The sequence below is a fragment of the Agelaius phoeniceus genome, chromosome 4 (genome assembly GCF_051311805.1).
Source record: "Agelaius phoeniceus isolate bAgePho1 chromosome 4, bAgePho1.hap1, whole genome shotgun sequence".
NCBI classification, from domain to species: Eukaryota; Metazoa; Chordata; class Aves; order Passeriformes; family Icteridae; genus Agelaius; species Agelaius phoeniceus.
This window is the reverse complement of record NC_135268.1, coordinates 33,502,404-33,523,997: the sequence shown is the minus strand read 5'-3', so window position 1 is coordinate 33,523,997 and position 21,594 is coordinate 33,502,404. Positions and strand designations below refer to the sequence as shown.

General features: G+C 37.4%; 1 protein-coding gene across 2 annotated transcripts in view; it reads right to left on the bottom strand.

The window, feature by feature from the left end:
* Positions 1 to 19,651, bottom strand: part of RXFP1 (relaxin family peptide receptor 1) — a 46,632-nt gene extending 26,981 nt beyond the window's left edge. For both annotated transcript variants that reach the window (XM_054632993.2, XM_077177244.1), the window contains exons 1-2: positions 19,274 to 19,651; positions 2,766 to 2,921 (exon numbers count right to left, since the gene is read on the bottom strand). In XM_054632993.2, coding sequence (XP_054488968.2) covers positions 2,766 to 2,921; positions 19,274 to 19,322 — 205 coding nt within the window. In that variant the 5' untranslated portion in view covers positions 19,323 to 19,651. The remainder of the gene's footprint in view (positions 1 to 2,765; positions 2,922 to 19,273) is intronic.
* Positions 19,652 to 21,594: the final 1,943 nt, after the last annotated feature.

Here is a 21,594-nt window from a genome sequence, read left to right as displayed (position 1 = left end):
AACTGCTTTGAGGGTCTTCATAGATTTTTCTGCCTCCCACACTTGTTGGGTTGAATCCTGTTGACTGGTCACCTCCAAGCTCCCCACATTGATGCAAAAGTGGTCAGGAATTGAGAAGCTGAGTTATTTAATTAGAATACCTCATATTAAGATTAAAATTTCTATGGCACTGAATGAAACAATTACTACACTGGCATAATTTCATTTTTAATTTCTTTTCTGTAACCAAGAGCAATGACTTTAACTGAAAACTAGTTGAAAATTAAAAAAAAAAAATGGGGAGAAGGAGCCAGATATAACTGCTGGCATGAGGGAGGCATCCTGAAGTGATCCTAGGAATGGCAGGGGAAAAAAGAAAAGACATCTGGTTTCTCTGTCTCAGGAACATTGAGGTCTCTTTTCTTGTATTTTAAGCAAGATGAATAATCAAAACCAGAGTTACCCCACAAAGATCTCCCCACTTCCTATGTGTGGAGTCATTGCAGAAAATCTCAGAACATTCCCTATACTCAGACAAGGAGGTGACTGTTTAACTGCACAACAAAGTATGACTGCAATATCAATTTTTGAGAAAATATTCCTGCTGAATATTACACTAATGCATTTCTAAATGAGAAGAGGGGGTCAAGATATGAGAAAAACATGAGCAGCATAGTTTTTCCCTGTAGATCCATACAATGACTTTTCATCTTTTGTAATTTAGGTTTTCAAAAATCAAGGCTAGCTCACTCTTGAATTACAATACACAGAAGAGGATTCAATATCACAGCTGAATTGTTTTGTATGTTCATTTCTATAGAAGAACACTAATGCATTACTAAGGACTTTTTTATTCCTTGCTACAAGGTTCAGTATTAAATCACTTGCAGCACTCTCCCTGCTCACTGACAACCCATGTTACTTCTAATTGAATTTTTGAAATTGGTTATTCATAATCCAAGAATACCTCAGTTCTGTGTAAGTAATAAGATGAGATGCAAAGAGCTCTTTGATTAATGGTCTCAATGATCTTAAATTTCTTTTCCTACCTAAAAAATTCTGTGATCCTATACTGTCTTGTAACTTCCATTACAAATCCATTTATATCCTAATTATTATCATTCTAAGCTGTATCTTCCAGCAAGTCCTTGTATGATAGACTTTGTGGTATTATACAGAAATGAAATATGGATAAAGCAACTGTTTATTGTCCTTGGACTTAAACATGAGAGGGCATCATCATTGGCAATTCCTGCTACTGTAGGTCAAGATGACCACAGAAAAAACAGAGCAAGCCATTTTTGTTCAGGATTTTGATTATTTACAACAGAAAGTACATTTATAGCACCAACAAATGGTATAAAACTACAAAATGGTGCAGGTTCATTATATGGGATTAGAATTTAAAATTGCTTTCATATGGAGTAAGACCCTGAAATTGCATAGGTATAATAATAAGATACTTCTCATAGGTACACAAATCAGCTTCACACGCAATTAGAACAACTACTTTCAAAACCTCATTGACTTTACTGGGAGTGCTGGTGAAAAATACCTTTACCGTATTTTTTTGAAATTTCTTTCACAAAATTTCTTTCAGTATACATAGCATGGAATTTTCACTTAATATTTTAATTCTTCACAGTCTTCCCACCCAGATCTGTTGGCCTGGATTCCAGATGTGCCTGTCTGGGACAGACAAACAGTTCAGCTGCTTGGCTCTGGGGGCTGAAGGCAGAGTGTGGGGCAGGGCATGGTGCACCTGGCTGTCCTCCATGGCTACAGGAAAACTACCAAGGAGTACAAAGCCTACTTCCCACATCTGCCACAGATCAGCAGCTCTGGAGAGCATCTCTGAAATATCCACGCTGTAAGTAAGGTGGCAATAAGAGTAAATAAAATGTGCTAGGGTCCATTTTCTCTCCCTGTGGTCTTAGCTCACAACCAAATGGTGAAGCTCTCTCTTCACAGAACAGAGAGGCCCCTTTCCAGACTATGCCAGGTCTGTGCCACCTCTGAGCTGTGTCCAAACACTGCATGGGAGATGCTGCTCAGCATGGACAAGAGCTATGCCAGGGCCATGCTCACAAAGAAGCGGCATGGATAGGTAAGTGCCCGTGCAAAGCCCTTCCTGGTTTGCAGTAGAGGTAAAGCCAGAGCCCACAAGCCAAGTCAAGATCACAGCTACCATCCAGAGGGGCTAGGAGTGACAAGGATCAAAACAGCATGCACAAGTGACCTCACTACGTGTACGATTATGTGTACGTGGGATTTTTACATTTGCAACCACCAAAGCCTGCTGGTAGTGCAGCTTGCACAGTACACTTACAGATGCACATGTTTCTCCCAAATTAGGGCATAAATAATTCCTGGAAAACCTTGAAAATTCTTCTAAATTATATTTCCCACATTAAGTCACATTAAGCTTTTCATAAATTCTGTTGGACGCACCTCTAACACTCCTCAGCAAGTCTTTGGTAGATCACATACATCCCTTTGTAGACATCAAAATGACATTTTCAAAGAAGCTCAAAGCAGGGAAAAAAATTGGATACTGATAACTATTACCATATACAAAGAAAAATGTGGCCCACTCTTCTTTCCCTAGCAAATGGTTTGCTAGGGAAAGAGGGTGGCTTTATCAGCTGAGGCAGACCTGCTGCATCCTGTGCAAAGCATGCAACTTTCCTACTGCTGGCACTCCACAGCCTCCTGTTTGGTGTGAGCACTGCCTGGGTTTCAGTGACTACAGGTGCTAGGCACAAAGCAAAGCCACAGCCACTTACCGCAGTTCTCTTCGTCAGCCCGATTCCCGCAGTCATCCTCACCATTACAGTGCAGCTGTTGGGGCAAACACTTTGTGATATTGCCACATGGAAAGTAGCCCAGGGGGCACCTGGTGCCAGCTCCAGAAACATGATCTTCCAAGGAGTCACAGATGACTAAATAGGAACAGAAAAAATATGTTATTTTATGATGTGTTTAAGGGTATTTGATATTATGCCTCTGTAAGTACTCATTTACATTTGAATGTGAATATCAAGCAACAGAAATGTTTTAATTCATTGGACATGAAATTAAAAACAGTATATGAAGTACTTGTTAAACTTGGCAAAAATATTTTATATTGTTAGCTAATTAAAATTTCATTTGATATAAAGCAAACAGGTAATTCTCAAGCAGGTAATTCCTCCCTATTCTTCCTCAGAATAAGATCAAAATGTTAATTATACAAGATAAACGACCCAAGGCTACCATTTAAAAGGATTTTTTCAGTATTTATTATAATGATATACAAGATAAGCTATAGGTATTCCTGCCTATGGAAGGGTGGTTGGAGCTAGATGATCTTTAGGGTCCCTTCCAACCCAAACCATTCTATGAAATTCATTTGTGCTGAAATTTTAGATCCAGATAGATAAGCCCCTTTATACAAAGTCAGATCTATATATGTTTGTGTATATTCCAATTTTAAAGAAACTACTTGGTGTAAATGGATCAAGGATCAAAGAACATGGAAACTAAGATAAAATCCGTGACACAGTTTTGCTGAAAACTTAGTAAGACATCATGAAGGTGCCAGTTATGAATCCTTCAGAAGAGCTGACGTCAGTCTGATCCAAAAAACTGTGGAGGTATTGGTCAGAATATATCAGTGTGAAGTTTAGATACACAGGTGCTGTTCTGCTGAAGCCGTGCTCTGTAGGAAGGAATTTCAGAGAACACAGGACTTCATTAAAGCAGTGCTGAGGGGAAAGGTTGAGAGATGCTGATGAGGGACAGCCAGGGCAGCTGGAGCACTCTGCTTGTCATCTCTTCTTCAGTTCTCTGTGCTGCAGCAGCTGCAATCTCCCACATCTGCAGATGCATGATGCCCCACCAGTGCACCAGGGTACCAGTCCCACCAGTGCACCTGAGGGACAAATTCTGCCATCACCATTTTCTTCCCCAAAAAAGGGTGACTTAACTACTACTTCTGTAACGGATTGCAGGATGCCAAGTCAGATTTCTTGTTGTACAAGACCAACTTCTTCCCAAGAGCATATTATGGAGAGAGTTTAAAATTACACTAGAATTAAATTTGTTCAGCCCGCAATACATTGGAAATGGAGAAAAGCATCATTAGGACAGAACACTACCCAGTGTTCTTCACTTCCAAAGCTTCTCTAAACCTACCTAGTACCTTTCTGCAAGGCTCTGCTAATTTAATTTTTGAAACACTTTCAAAAAGGAGTATCACTTTCTTATTAGAGCTACCATTTGACTTAATGCATACTGCTACCAAAAAACCCAAAAATCAAATACAGAATTTATTTTAAATTTCATTGCGATCTTAGAGCACGTCAGATAGTCTCTAAAAACTTTATTAACTGTGATGTGATGCTTGTTCAGATAGTAAACTGCTAATTCTGAAACACACAACTATTTTTCCAGGCTGTTTTCAAAGACAAAGTATAAATCTTTCACACAACTTTCCCAGATTAACAAGGAATCTTCTTGGAAAATATCTGATTTTTTGCACTCATTTTTCTCTTGAACTAAGAGAAATCACCTGAAATTCAATCAATTACTTCAGATTCATAAAAAATCCCTTCCAGAAGAACTTAGTTCCAGTTAAGCCCTTGACAATGTTTAAAACTCTGAAAATTGGAATGTAGGAGCTGTAGCTGCAGAAAATGGAGATAAGTATCCTCTATATGTACAGAATTATCCTTGCTGTCAGAAGCATCCTGCATAGAAATTCTTATATTCCAGCTAACCACCACTGAATTATTTAGAAAAGTTGATTTGCTTTCATCCACAAGTATATAACCCATGCAATTACTCAAAGATCATCAGCTCCTTAAGGCTTTTATGTATGGGTACCAAAAATAAAGCTAAATCCTAGTCACAGGGTGAATTCACACTTGCATATTGTTCATAAATTTCTCTGCTGCCCTGTGCTTGTATTCAGAACATCATGATTAAGTTGTTCCACCCAAAAAGAAGCAGCAAGAAAAGCTTATGTAGGCATACTGTTAAGCAAAGAGTGTATGTGTACTACTTAGTGTCTTAAGTCTCTGTCTTAGCAAAAAGCTGAGCAGGCAACTGAGGCTCCCTTAAGAGCAATTACCTGTTACAGTCTACCAAACCATTGGTAAGAGACACCTGCATAGAAAAAACCACCATAAAGGAAAACATCCCAAACAGATCATCAAAAAACCTCACACATTTTGTCAAGCTTTTTATCTTACATGCTAGAGACATATTTAGACTGATCTGAACCTTGTGCTTAAAGGGGCTGATCTCCATGCAATTTAAATTTCAAATGAAAGCATTTATCTTCTCACACTAGCATTCAATGGAATTTCACAGCATGTTCCAAAAATTATTATTAATTATTCAAATAATATTAATCCCTGAACTAATAATGCTGTTGCATTTTAGAAATCTTTACTTTGCCACAAAGAGTAAGTCCCTCACAATGTTCAATGTTTTGAACTCTCAGTACATTTATAGCCTCAATGATATCTATTCTGAATCTCTGCATTATTCATTTATGCTATGTTGGATTACCCTGGCATGTAAATATCTGCCTGGGAAAGGAGACAGCACAGCTTCAAAACTCAACAACTTCATCCCAGTTATAAAATCAGTGAAAGCACTGGTCTTTGTCCACTGACTTGTTAACATCACTTTGTTTATGCAAAAAAAGACAGAAGTTTGGACTCTGCTGATTGCAGGAGATTTATGTCTGGAAAAGCCCCCGGTTCTCTGGGGAAATATTTGGTAAAGCTGACGAAGGTAGACAGAAGATAAGACAGTAAAAACTGTTGTAAAATGCTAGATAATATTCCAACAATTATCTTTCAGATTGAGGAAATTAAATTTCGGTCTTTTATGTGAGGAAAATGGATAAAGATAGCAATGCAACAACAGCAATTAAAAATTATGGTTATTGTTTTGCAAATACAGACTTTACTGACATTGGAGTTCACCATGACAAGATAATGATCTATCACTCCATCTTTGTGATGTGGTTGTTGGCTTTTCTACATTTGATTGATTTTCCACTGTGAAAAAATTGAACCACTCTTCTTGTATCTTGTTTGTTCTTTTTTTTTAACAGCTGAAAGAAGATGAAAAGTGATAAACCCATGACAGACTTTCTTATCAGAAGGTTTGTTTTTACAGATACCAAGTAAAGAGGCCTCTTCTTTATATACCTCGTAGAGAAAATCATCTTCTGCTTCCTGTGACATAGAGATAATTGCAGACATTGCAGCTATTCTGTACCAGAAAATTTCTTTTCATAATGTTAAGAATAAATATTAAAATATTTGCGATGTTTCAAGAAAAAGAGGAAAAAAATAAGTGAACTGGTATCAGTACAAATGGCAAAATGGCAAAAACAATTCTTTCTGACTCTTGTCTCAATACAGAAAAATGTTCTACTTAGCAGCATGTTCGTGATACTGCAAATTAAATATTTCTGACTGTTGTGTATTTAGGGTCCCCTGAAATACCACAAATTAATCTCAAATTTTCAAAAAGAAAAGAAGAATTTCTGTTGTGCACTTTTTAAGCTTGTCCGGACTGCCTGCTTTGAGATGCTTATTGCTATAAGACGCGTGCGGTAAGGAAGAAGGTGGATAATTTTCCCTGCTTGTCTTTAAAGACCTAACTGAGTTAACTCTGCTTTCCTTTGCTAAAGGAATAAGCATGAGTTGGGTTGTCATCTAGTAAATAAGATAAGCCTTTTAATTCTGTAGCATGGATGCAGAATCACTGGGGAAAGAACATGACAGCCCCTCTTTAAACAGTCATAAAATGAAATCGAAAGAAGGAACGCATTTGGGAAAGCCAAGAACAAGATGTTCCCAGGACAACATGGCTTGGCTTCCAACTGAATTGATTAATTAGGCTTGCTAGTTTTGTGCATTCTTTGAAATACAGTGATTGGGTCACAAGTGCTGTTTGAGAAACCAAATAAGGCACACGTGCACTATAAGAACACAGACTTAACACTTGGAGGTTCCGTAAAAGAAGCGAGGATGACTCCATAAAGGGAACAGTTCTGGGCTGATGGGACTGAGCCATGAGCACTGAAACCATCCAAAGGCATTACTCATTGCTTGGTACCCACTAGTCACACCAATCTCAACTGTGCCACACATAGCTTCAAATAAAGGCATATCATAATACCAGGAAAATATTTTTGTATTTTCAAGAATTTGAATAACATGAACTCCAATGTCATGAATCCAAAATGACTCATGAGTTCCATCAGCCAATTAAGCTAATTTGTTTTTCCTCACTTTAAGTGAGTTAGCACTTCAAAAGGGTTGAGGAAATCAAATTGCTTTTTAAAAAGGCTCCTTAGATGCCAAGAACTGAGGAGTGATTATGGTCCTGAAGAATCCACCCTGTATTTTTCTGATGGAAAATTATTTTACCTATAAGGGCCCAAGTTCTTCAAATGCACTCATGCAAAACCAGTGGCACTTTTACACTCTTACATAACTTTTTCTAGTTGTTGTACTTCTAGACACAGTGGGAGATGGGCTGGAGAAACAGAAGAGTGAAAACATTCTTGCTTTGAGACAGAATGTTTTGTTCTAATAAAACAGAATCTACTCAGAAAATATTGAAGTTAAAATCAATTTCACCTGTAATTTTTGTGCTAGCTTGAATACTTCAAGCTGACAGTTGACTAAAAAATATCCTGTTCTGCTGAATGGTATATTAAGGGCATGTGAAATGGTTTTGAAAAACCTTTAACATAACATATAACAGGTCTCATAGGCCTATTATCTTCATTTGTAAAGATGAATCATCAGAACAAGGTTATAAAAGTTTACAACCATGAATTATTTAACCTTACAAAATGTTTAATTAATTATTAACAAAGAATAGAAGTGACTAGTGAGTGACCAGCTTTGATCAGATGTATTTGAATTACCAAATGACAGAAAAGAAGAGACAACTTAAAAAGATATTTTTAAAAAATAATTTGTTGTCTGAATTGACCATTACAACAATATGAAGAAGTGAATGAAGAGATGGAGTTAATTCTTAGATTAATTTTCCTGGTTTTGTTCAGAATTTTCAGCTTTTTCCCACTAAACATGGGATTTTTGAGTAATATATGACCAAGACAAGGATGAAGTTAATCCATCATGTTTAACGATAGAAATAAAAATTAACTTCTGCATAATTTCATTTAACATTCTATGAATTTATCAGTGAGAGTGCTTTTTTTCCATCATGTAATTTTATAAAAGTTCTCCTAAAATTTTCTTTTAGGAAAAGCTTTCTAGTGATATCTGGCAAAATGTAACAGGATTCTCATATTATTAAATGTTAATAAAACTAAAATTTAAACTTTCCATAAATAGCATATTGAAAATAGATTCCAGATTCATACAAGAACAAAACAGAGTTCATACACTTGTACTTTAGTGCTGTTAATGTACACACACTTGGGGTAACACCCTGGGCAAAATTTCTATACCAAAACAGACCTTGGTCCAGTGGCAATAGATTCTTTGGCATTAATCCTTGAGACAAAGTGTCTGTGGCTTAAAGGATTTGAATATATGTACAGGGCACTGAGAGAAGCATAATCAAACTGTTATCACTGCACTGCCTTTTCTGTAATTTGTGCCTCTGCTTTGGTAGTTGTCCAGCCCTGAAGTCCATAACATTTTCTAAATGTATGTATTTAGTGCATATGCATTGTGTTTTTAATTCTAGGTTTGATTGGGTGCAAGTGACACAGTGTCATTTATTCAGTATGACAGATTAATCTATAAAACACTAGAAATTGTTTTGAATATTTAGCTATTACCTTTGCAACCAGAAATGCATTTTCAGTTTTACTGCATTACATTTATCTTTAGCAAACTGCATTAGATGTCACTCTAGGAATATGTAGTACTTGAACTGCACAACCAAGTTTATATTTGCTTCCATGAAACACAATATAGTGAAATGGATTTCAGCAAAAGTGATGCATATATAATGACTCTTGCACACCAATCTGGTAATTATCCTGGGTTTTAATTTCATAAAGTACCTTCATACCTTGCTGTGGATCACACAATGCTTTAATTTCAGAGGCATTTTCCAAACCAGAAAATTTGTGCTATCTTTTTTGAAAATATCACCTCCAATCTCACAACAACATCACAAGTTATCAGTTATGCCACAGATAATTCAGTCTAATTAATGCAGTTATAGGGTTGGAAGATCCTTTCTGTCTAGCTGCCAGATAAATCCACTCCAGGGCAGGAAACTGCCAGTAGAACAACTCAGACTGGTGACATGGCACATTGCCACAGCATTTGACTTTTATACCTTTTATTAATTTGTTGTTTTGTTCTGATTGCACAGAATTTAGAATAAGTGCATAAAGAACTGAAAGAGATAATACCTCTAAAAGCCTCAATATGAAGTAAAATAAGTTCAATCCAAACCCTCAAATTTTGTAGGGCTTTCCCAGAGGATGAGAGTTCAGCATAATAAGACACAACAAAGACACAACAAAGACACAAATTAATGAACAGGGCCAAACCTTTTTATGGCTCCTCTTCCCCTCTTCTTTCTCTCCCCAAATAAACAGAATTTAAATGATATCTGACTCTTATTTCTGTTTAGAAAAAAGTTCTAGCTCCATATTCTGACATGATTTTCCACTAGAAAATACATCAAGGTAAGCTTTCCTTTGCCCCTGTGTTTTTGGCCTCAGTGTTACTCCTCAATTTCACTAATTTCTTTTTCACAGCAGGACAATATCAAGTTGAAAGCTGGCTATGTGAAACACCGGGGTTTTGTTCAAATGGTGTTTGGTATTGAGTAGAAATGAAGGCACCAATCCAAATGTGTTAAATACACTGCACTAGTCAGTACCATCCCACCTGGAAGGCCTGGAAAGGGAAGGGTTAGCCATCAAAATAAAGGAAACTGCTCTCCCAGGAGTTAATTCTTTCTCACAACCACTATTGAGTGTGTTTGGCCTGGTTCTTTGAGCTCCAAAGAGAAAAGAAGTTTGTTGTAAGTAATTTTTTCCCTCTCATTTGAAAAGCAGCATTTATAAGGTAACAATTTAAACACATGTAATAAAAAAAAAATTAAATAAGACCGCTGAAGTTTCATATCTGGAATGGCATTGCTGAAGTTTTGTAATCCTAGGGTAAGAGGTTTCTTCTACTGCAGTATTTGCCAGGTATATTACAATTATTTTTGTATCTTATAACATAGTAGTATGCTAGTGAATGTTCTTTATTGTTTAAAATCTGAGCAATCCAATAATTGAAAATATACTTTAGCCAAAAAAATTAAGGACATATATTTATCAATAAACTAGTGTCCTCAAGCAACAGTCATTCACCTCATCTAGATAATTCTGAATTTCAATACATAAGGACAGTAGGTAGAGATTACTATAAGGAAATTCATTTCTGACTTGCTGCTTTCAGCGAGTTAATCCAGTCAGCCATGCATAAAGTAAGCAAAAGTGAAACACTGACTAGTGAAAACTAAATTATTTAAATTACAAACAACAGACATTTGTAATATTTCTCTTAAGTTTCCATAAACAAAAGGCAGATTTAAGTGACTTCATGACACAATGTCATATACAGGAGGAAGTTTGTGTACATGCGCATTCATGCATGGAAGCAAAAAGAAATCCAGCAGATCAGACAGAATGTACTTGTAGCAAAGCCTTAAGAGAAAGCTGCAATGAGAAAGGGGAATGAAACTAGAGAGGCAATGAACATGGAAATTACTTGCTGATATTCAGATTGTAGGAACACAATATTTTGCAAAAAAACAGAACAGAAAAGAATTACCTGGGTATCATTAATTGTCCTCAAGGCAGAAACAATCTAAAAGATCATAACCAATTGCCTAACTTTTCTTCTGTCAAAAAGGGCAAACCTGCCTTCCATTTTTTTCCTGTGAAGTATTTACACTCTCACCCCCACCCCAAAACAGCGGTTATAGCTAGGTTATGCAATTTATTCCAACTTTGGTATGTTTTTGTGATGGGGAAAAAACCCCACAAAACCCCAACAACATGGTAGAATGAGCATCTTGCAGTGCTGATGATAGAAAAATAGCTTTGAGAACAGCCAGCCCAAACAGTCTGAGGGAAAGAACCTGAAGGGTGGCAGCAGGAGATTCTATTATCTTTGTCTTTTGCTCTCTAGCCTCTTATTTTGCTACAGAGGCACTAGAGCTAAGCAAGCTGGACATCAGCCACAATTTCAGATTCCACTATTTTTCCTCTTCTCCCAAGAAGCACAATCCCAAGTAAGTCTTTAAAAAATAATCTCAGTTATGCTTTTTCTAAGACTCCAGACAGAGAAAAAGTCTGGGAGCCCTAATGCTGTATTTGAAATATAAAACATAATCTGGGTTTTTTTTCCCTCTTTTTCTTTTTTTTCTCCCTTTATTGTGGCTTTAGTAAAGACTAAAAGGATTGCAATAATAGTTCTTACAATGGAACTAAGCCAGCATAATTTGAAGTGAAGCTCTGAAGCACACTCAAGATTAATCTTGTAACAATGAAAATACATTATTTCTTGGTCAGCTGGAGACAGGACTGTCTGATATACTTTATTAATTCATATACCTTTGTTACTAAGAACCATTTATAACTATTAAGAATTTAAATAGAATATAGAACTACAAGTTCAGATTTGGGAGGTGGTTCTGCCCTGTGCCCTACGAGATTCCACCGTCCTTAGATATTATAAAATATGGAACCCTTTGTTCTGTTTTGAAGTTAAATATTTTAGAAAATCTGTTTTCTAAGACCTCTCAGACCTATTTTGTAAAAATCAATTTGCAGAATGTGCTTAAATAAATGCATTATTGTTGGATTCTGACTCATTAATCTTTGCTTTGATTTAAATATGACAAGTTTTCCAATCTCAACTGTATTCCACTATGAGTACACATAACTCACCACTAAAAGTTGTGACACTCCAGTTATGTGCATAAAACAGAAATTATCTCAAGTTAATAGGATTTCTGACCTCTGTGAAGTGAATAATGTTAGCTGGTTAAACCACAGACCTGGGGACTTGTTTAGGTTGGAAAAAGCCTCTGAGATCATGTCATCCAGCTGCTGGACCCCATGACCAGAGACATCTGACTTGTTTCTTCTTCTGCAGGTTGTATCAACATGTGCATGCAGATTGAGAACAATAGATCTTTAAATTATAACTTGTAGATTTTATGCATTTATTAATGTACATGAAGAAATGTCACATTAGCAGCACATATTTGGAAGTTTGTATATCCAAATTAGAAAATATAACAAGAAACAGCACTCAGAAGTGTGGCTCTGAATGTGTGTTTTGGATGCACTTTGGCTAAGCAATATTTTTGTGTGGATTGCTGTGGATTTAACCTTCACACAGTCTATAGTTCCTGCTTCTCTTCATTTCATGCCACTTCATCTAACCTAAAAGAGGATGGTGTCTGCTCCTGACACTGTTTTCTCATTGCCAGCAGTGGAGTGCTCTGTGCTCTGTGGAGCCAATCTAGAAACCAAGAAACCAATCTAGTTAATGATAGTGTGAAAGCAATGCATATAAAAATGAAAGATTTTAAAAGAAAAAATGAAAATTTAACCAAATAGTGACAGAACAGAAAGATATACAAGGTGTTTTATTTTTGCTAAACCATTTTAAGAAAAAGAAAGACCTCATATGATATCTAAGTCTTAGGGGTGTAGAAAAACCAGCTATTTAATACCTGTTTCTGATATGTTTTTGGAAAAAGTAGAAAGTGGCTGTACTCTTTGTGCATGGTGCTGAGAATCCATACTGAAGAAAAAGCAGGATTTATAAATGCATGTTTGCAGTGTTACTTGATTACTAGAAAAGAATTCCTGTCTGAAAACCAGTGTCTATAATTTCTAGGTAAGACTACATAACAGTTGATTCACATGTTTTACATGGAATTTGAGTCAAAAAAAATGAGGTCAAGAAGCATATTTTTACAGTAGATGGGCCTTCTTGAATAAAACTTCTAAAAATGTAGATTATCTTTGTCAACTGTATTGCTATTAAGTACTCCAGACTAATCAAGGTATTCAATCATGTGGCTTTTAAATTCAATAATTTAATGATTTTCTTCCCCATACACACAAATTTTGGCTTAACTATGATGTGGGCAGTTTCATTAATGGATTCTGCTCTTAGCCTACTCCAAAGAAGAGCTGACCTATTCCTATCTATTAAAAACAAAACAAAACTAAAAAAACAGGGCAAAAATATATTTCTATGTTTAAAAATACCACTTCTACCCTCCCAAGCACTATCCCTTTTTCCCTATGTTGAGCATAACACTGACAATCAGGTCTGTGATGGGAAAGTCTCTTCTCCCAGGTCAAGCCAGTTATTTCTTCTGCAGAACAGAGGAGAAAGAGGTAATGTTCACCTGCTTTGACAGACTTGTGCATGCCTTTGAGCCCCAGTGACTGCACAGCCTCTCCCACTCCCAGTGCCATATTGACACTTGCCCTTCTCTGGAGGAAGCACTGACTTGACTGAGATAAACCATTGTGACCAAATAAAGCCTTAGGATTGATAGAGAGCAGCTGGGTGGAGCACAATGAGCTGTGCTACAGGGACTGGGTGATTTAACATCCTCTCTGGATAAGCTCACTAAGTCATCTCCCATGCACAGATCCCCCAGGATCAGAGTCACTGCTGCTGGGCTCTTCCTCCCACTGCCAGCTCACCCTCACACCAGGACATGAATTCAGCCTGGATCTCCCCATCAGGCCACAGCTGGTGGCTCCTTAGACTCGTTCAAACCCTTGTTTTCCCATCAGTCTCTCTTCCTGGTGTATTTGTCTTGCCCTGTCACACCATCAGCTGCATGCTGGATCCCCCATGAGCACTGGGGGAGACAAAGCAGGCAGTGAGCACAAGACTCTGCAGTACTTCTTTGCTTATCCACAGTCACTGTATGTGCCACATCCTTATATTTCATACATTTCTGATAACACCTCCATATATTACTAAAGGCATTTTATCTATGCTTTGATTAGTTTTCTAGTGTCTTACTGGCATCATGCTCTTTAGTCTACAGTTTAACCACTTTGAAGCTAAAATATTAAATTCCCAATTAGTTCCTTATACTGCTACAATAATTAGACTTCCCATTTTTAAGTCTTCAGAGATTTCTTAGATTACAATTTAGAATATGATATTACTGCTCAGATGGGGAGCTGAGACATTAACATACGTATGGCAAAGGTTTCTGCTAATTTGAGGTTTTTACTTTCTGAATCAGTCAGTTTCACAGAGTACTTAGAGCACAGCTTTTACAGATGTCAGTGGCAGCCATGCAATGAATGCTGCCACATCAGAATGATCAAACCAAAAACCCCAGAAAATCTGCTATATAATTATTATCCAATTGTAAGGCTTTTAGAGCAAAAAACAGGAAAAGTTTTCCACAGCAGAGTTCAGTTGCTTTCATGAAATGGCCTTCATTTTGTAATCCCCAGCCTCATCCACATTTTATCTTAATCTTCTACAGCAAATGAAGGAGGGATCACACAGGCAGCATAATTTACCATAATTTTTGATTCATCCTTTTAATGCACGACACAAAGCATGTGTTTTTGTGCAGTTATAACATGAAGAAAATTCAGTATGGGAACACAGCACAAATTAAGATTGTGTCTCTTGCCTAAATTCCTAAGCACTGAGTTTACAAAATTAATAACTTTCTCTGACATATGTAACATTTACTATTAGAAGAGGAAATCAGTTTCCCTCCAGCATTTTATAATAGGACAGCACGCTGCATCACTAGTTCAGATCCTTTAGCTCTCCAGACCTTTGTTTTTTGAGAGGGTAGAGTGATTACCAGCCTCTGAGCAGAAGTGCTACTCAGGAGGAGATATTTTGAAAGAAGTCAGTCACAGGACAATCTTGGGCTTCATTCTGACTTTGTAATACAGAGCTCACCCCACCAAGCACAGCTTCTTTTTCTGCTCAGGCTCAACCCAGCTGCTTCACTCCCATCATTTTTTGTCTGCTTCCCATCATCTCATCCCCTTCTTTCCATACAGAATCCTAGTTCTGATCTCACCATCCTCTGACTTCATTCTTCAGATGCTCACTCCCTTCTCTCAGAACTCCCTGTCCTTCTCCTTTAATTAACTTTCTGTTCCCTGATGGCTCCCTCTCTCACATCCCTTTCCTCAGTCTCTATTCTCCTGGATTAATAGTCCTCCTGATTTCCATTTTCCCTTTCTAAGCAGCATCAGCCTTTCCCCTCAATTCTCTATTCCATTGTCCCATCTACCTGTCCCTTTTGTCCCTGCTTTCATTGTCCTTTTCCAGTCCTTACCAATACATTGTCACCTTCTCTGTTTTACAGACACACAATTATGAGTTCCTGATCCTCTCAGCTTCCTGTGCCTCCCAGCCTTGCACCAGCCATTTCAAAGTCTGATTTGATGGCTTCAAAGTCATGGCACTCAAGAGAAAACTCATGCTGAGATGGCTGGTGACAGATCCTCTGAGTGTCACACTGGTCTCTAGCAGCAAGTAACATCTATTAGAAAAGGTTATTTTTACTTTTCTGCAACCAGGCTTGAGCAGCCTCATCAGCTCTAGTGGGATGGCTCATCAGAGGATTGTCTCTCAGCACAGTGATATTGTACAGGGATACTTCAAAAGTACAGTTTAAGAAAATGCTTTGCTCAATACAAGATTATCCAAATTCATCTCTGTAGGCAAAATAATGATTCCTCATATTCCTCAGAAAAAAATGCAGTAAAGTTTTGCTTGTCTTCTTGCTCAAGGTCCACAGACTGCACATAAAATTTCAGAGCAAATGGTTCAAGTCTGGTAGAGTTGCTCTCACTCAAGAGAGTAACTCAAGTTTTAAACACTCAAGTTTTCAACTTGGGTAGCTCCTGGGGCTGTTAACAAAGAGGTGAAAACATTCTTGCCCAAGCAGCAGCTGCAGGATCTAACTTTCAGAGCTTCATTTTACCATTGTGTAGATTTTTCACTACCCTCTAACTGATACTAGAGTAAATTTTCCTCAGGAAATGCAGCTTGAATCCCCAGTTTTCTGTAAATATACTGTTATGCACATGTAGATTCACAAGATGCACACTGTTCTTCTAACTACAGGAAAGCCAGAGAGATTAATGCCCAAGTTAAATGAAAGAAATAACCAAATATTATTATTACAAAATGATTATTTCAGCTTGTGCAAAGGCTGAAGTAATTTCACTTTCCTATTTACAAATCTGGAAGGAATCTTAAAATATGTTACAAACTATGTAAACAGGAGCACAATCATAAACTTGCAATTTTCTGAAGGATTCAGGAATGTCTCTTTCCCACATTTGACAGAAAGCATTTGGTATAAAAGATCTTGGCCTTGAAAACAGCTGTCACCTGCATGAAGTACCAGAACAAGTAATGAGATTCAGATAGTTTAAAGAAAGTTTTCCTTGGCATTTTAAAGTGAGGGTAAAGGATGGAAAAAATATGAGGAAAGAACAGAAGGAGGAGGCTAAAGGAGCTGGAGGTACAAACAGAAATAGGATTGGAAGCATCAGGTAGAGGCACAGAGCATGAAGGGTTAAAATTTTAAGAGTTGTAATTGTTTTTCACAAGGAGCCTGCCAAATCCCTTTTGGAACTCACTTTCAATACGAATGCTCCTCTGTTTTGCTTAATGATTGATAAATGAATTGTTTGAGATCCTGTCACTTAGCCAAGGTCCAGGAGGATAAAATAGCCTTTGTCCCCAGAAAGAAAATCAAAGGCACTCTAGGGGCACAAACGTGTGCTCCAGAGGGTGCAGCACTTACAGCTGAGTATTTGCTAAGATGTAGCAGCAGCCAGAGCAATGCCAGCCACACACCTGAAGTGACCTGCTAGCTTTGCAAGGGGGGTGACCCACCCAGGCAGAAGTTCATCCTGGCTACACATCCAGAGCCACTCCATAGCTGGAGTCTGAATTTACTTATCTCCATGTTATAACCACTGCTGTTGTGTGGACAAAAAACATGATAGAGATGCTGCTTTGTTTTCATAGAAAGCTCTGCCTGGGACAGTGTATTCCACTTGGGAAGATACTCAGGTGGTTGCCAGTACGTACAAAGCTTGATAGCTTGAATTAATTTGATTATTTAGATTTTGGAGGGAAAGGTTTTTCATACATAAAATAAAAAATTTAATGAAGAATCTCAAGGAAGAGAGTAAAAACAATGATTGAACTTCAGCTGTTGAATGGAAAACTAAAGGGACACAGCTTGAATGGATCCAAGTAAATCAAACTAGCAGCTTTTGTACAATATATACTCCTTATTTTACTTTTAAGATAATTAGAAGGATACGTGACTTTGTAGAAATTAAAAAAAAATATACCAGCACCAAACGTAAAAACCTCCATGACAAAATGCAGCTGAACTTGCATCCATCCACAGAAAAAGAAAAAATAAATCCAATTTCTAAGGACAGCTATCCTTACTCCAGGAATGTTTAATAGCAGCTAGCCTAAAGGCTTGAGCAGAGCTGATGTCTATTGAGCAGATGAAATCAGTCAGCTTGTAGGTGTGGTTATAATTTGCATTGTTGACTAAAACTCTTAAAGGCAGTGAAGCTGTAACTGTGCACAGTGAGGAGATGTGACAGTAACAGGAGCTAATTTTGGTGCAAAACAGAGCACTAACAGGTGCCAGAGATTCTGGGCATGGATTTGCTTAAATCTATGAATTCAATCCTCACTTTAACAAACCTAGATGAGCCATGTGGTTTTATTGTAATACACTATATATGATGTATAAACCTAAAAAGGTAATGGTCATCATAATTAGTAGGTTTGTAGTAATTTACAGTCCTCACTTGCTATCCTATTTTGCAGTATGCTTTAATATATTCCAGTATGTTTAATAAACTCCATAGCAGAGATGAATTTAACAGCAGAAATTATAGCAACAATTGGCACATATTTTCTGTTTAATGTTTTGGCATAGAAAACAGTAATGTGAAAGGCTAAATTTGTTGAAAACACTTAGCCTTTATTCTGCATAACTGGAAGTACTACTTTAAATATTGAATGATAGCTCACAGAAAATGCAGGTGCATATGAAACCAGACCTTGCTCACAGGTTTGATACTATGTCACTATTGTTGCTTTCTTTATTCCAAATACTTAATTCCAAATTCCAAATATCACTGGTTTTTTCATGCATGCAGCTTGCAATTATGTATTCCTCTAAACCATAGAGGAATTGCTTAGAGTTTTTCCACTGATTTAACAGAGTTTTGCAACTAGAAAAATAGCTGTGTATGGAGCTCTATTTCCCAAACTCCTAGTGGGGGCAATACCCCTTACAAATCTTATCTTAAGCACCATCCTATGAACACGTGAACCCAAAGTTATTTCATTTAAAAACAGGAAGGAGAACAAGCTGTTGCACAATACAAAAGAAGATTACAGAATTCGACCTTTTGCTCCTATTATTTTAACAAAACTGTTCATATTATAAAGAGCAGCTATTTTCATCTATGCAATTAATGAAATACTATTTTAGTATCGGCATTGCGCAATAAAAATTACAACTAAAGAAAATGATAATCATTAGGAACTTTCAGCATATAGATCAGCACCAGCAGCTTCAAAGGGACAGCTTTACCAAGTCATAAGAAGCACTTCCAAACAGAGTACTCAAATGAAATGAAGAAAACACAGCTAAAGTAAGCAGTGTGTCTTGTGTAACTCTCATCACACTGAAGTGATTTGCATCTGAAGGAAAACTAAAATTGAATTCAGTCTCCCTCTTGCATGTTATACTGCCTATCATGCTAAAAATTCCCATTACCTGAACACATTCTGCTCTCTGAGAATTACCTATTCTAGTAGCACTTGCACAGTATCACTTCAAACTACTGAACTGAGTCTAAAATGCGGATTTCATGGCATCTGAGTAAAGTCCGTTCTGCAGGTACCTTCAATAAATATTTACAGCAAGTATTTATGCAATCTTTAAGCTCTCTCTCATTCTAAGATTTCAGCTCATAACTATTAATAGTAACACTCAAGGCATTAAGTGCAAAAAACATCTGATCCTGACATGTAGCTAGTAACCTTGAGAGACTGCATTACACTTCGATTCTATTGAAAAATAATTGACATGAAGAAATGGAAAATAACACGAGATACCACGGTTTTTAAAAGAAATCCGCTCCTGAAGTTTATCAGCTCTCTGCTTTGCAACGTTCAAAACAAGAAAGGAAGCCAGGGGCACTTACCCTTGGTGCCAATAAGCAAGAGCATGTAGAAGCAGCAGTTGGGTGTCATATCTGTCCTTCAGGGATTCAATGGCTAAAGTCAGTGAATGCTGTCCTTCCAAGTGCACACCAGCCAGAGAGCTGCACGCACAGCCTGCCTCTGAGAGCCCTCAGCAGTGTGTCAGGAGAGTTCCTTTCTCTCCCTGCCTTCCTCCCTACTCGTCTCTGCTCTCCCTCTCTCCCCCTCTCTGGCACACAGGCACACGAAAGTTTCCAGGATCACACTCAGCGCTGCCTTGCAGGCTGGGATGTGCTCTGTGGCAGGCAAAAGCTGGGCTGTGTGCATGGACACGGCTCTGCCCCAAGCAAAGCTGCTGCTGCTGCTGCTGCTGCTGCACAAAACACAGCCAGGTCCCAAGAGCTGTCATCAATAGCCCAATCATTCTTCCCTCTCTTTTTTTTTTCTCTTCCTAAAATTTCAGTCCTGCAAGAGGTCTGAGAAACACAGTTTTATTTAGTCTAATCTGTTTGAAACCAAATGTTTTCTGTAGTTTAGATAAAAACTGGAGGTTTTTCAACTAAGGGGAAGTGAAATTTATAAATACAGTCCCTTTGTAGCAATCCAGACACTCATTGAAATATAGAAAAATGCACAATGTAATTTATTTCCAATATCAGCGTGTCAGTACTTTTACACACTAACCACTCTTCAAGACTAATGCTAAGGAAAGCAATCTGAAAGAACAAAGAGGAGTGTTCAAAAATGTATTCTTTATGAGGAAAAGTTTTTTCACAGATTTTTGTCTTACTTGAACACTTTGAAACATTCCTATCTGGCCCTTGATTTTACTGTCACCAGTAGATCATGGTATTCCCCATTACATAAACAATCCCAAGTTAAAATCTGTTTTATGATGTGAAGGCTAAACATTTAGCAGCACAGCAACACATGCTTCAAAACAAGTTGGACACTTGAGATGAACTTGAGAGAGGAGTTAAATTTTATGTGGACTCAAAGAATTTCAGACTTTTAAGTTTTTTTTCTTTTTTTCAAAAAAACCCAGCTGGTCAGGATACCAATGAGTCAGAAAGCACTGGTAACCTGCGAGCAGTTATGTCAGGTACTGAAGGAAAAGAGCTTCTCTGACTAAGGAAACATGTGCATACAAGAACACAGCCACAAAATGGTGAATTTAGAAAAATAGAAAAACCTTTATCACAGTCAAAATCTAAGTCCACATTGTTGCTATGGCAAAGTTGTCTACAAAATAGGCATTATGAACCGCCAGCCTCCTGATTTCTGGTATAAAAGAATACAGAACAGAGAGGGGTTTACAAAAAGGTTGTTGTCTATGGAAACCTCAAGAAATACTTTGACATCTACTGTAACAAACAGCACCAGTAATAGGCAATGTACAGGCAAATATGGATCAAAAGGATTAGACATAAAATATTTCTTTTATAAGGTGGGGACTAGCTTTTAAGCATATTAGTTAAGATCAGACTTGCTTCAAACAACTGCTTAAGAGTTAATCTAACTCCTACATACTCTAGGGCTAATGTCTCAGCTGAAAACTCTTCTAAGGTGATACAATAGAAGAAACTGAACCAAGAAATTAATAAAAAGTGAAATACTCTTTCAATGGAAAGCAAAATAAAAGCTTTACCTCTTCAGTGCAGGGTGAGAGAGAACTTACATTATAAAGAAAGAATTTTCTTTCTTGTATAGATTCCTCTGTAGCTTTCTGCTCCTGATCTAGTCATAATTACTTGAGAAGTGTAAGAAGCATACACGTGTTTGGAACAGACCCTCTCACCCAATAACGTAATAAATCAAGCAAACTGCTTCTTTAAAAAGCAGTCTGACCCACTACAAAAGTTGAAGATATTCTACCTCAGAGTAAACAGGGAAAACCCCCAAATGTGGTACATACCACTCACATATTTTCTGAAGCTCAGCCCCAGTGGGAGTTGTCACTTTTCAGCCTTCCTCTTTTTTAAGGACCTTTAGCGAGGATACTCATTAAAGTTAATTTTGCTGCAAATAAACACTTGCTCTATGGAAAATCCACTGAGATTTCCCTCTTCTAAACTTCTTACACATTCATAAGATCACAAACAGGAGCAGCAGCAGTTTCCGGCCCATTGTCAGTATAATTGTATTTAAATCAAGAAGCTAGAGTTACAAACACATGCATTGCTGAACTGTGGAATGCAGAGCAGGAAAAGGAGGAGAGACCAGGTTTTGAAAAGTAGTTTTGGCCTACCTTAGTTGAATGCATTTTTGCTTCTTGTTAGAAGAAACGTGGCTGTGTATTAGAAAGTCAGTAAGTGTTTCCCTC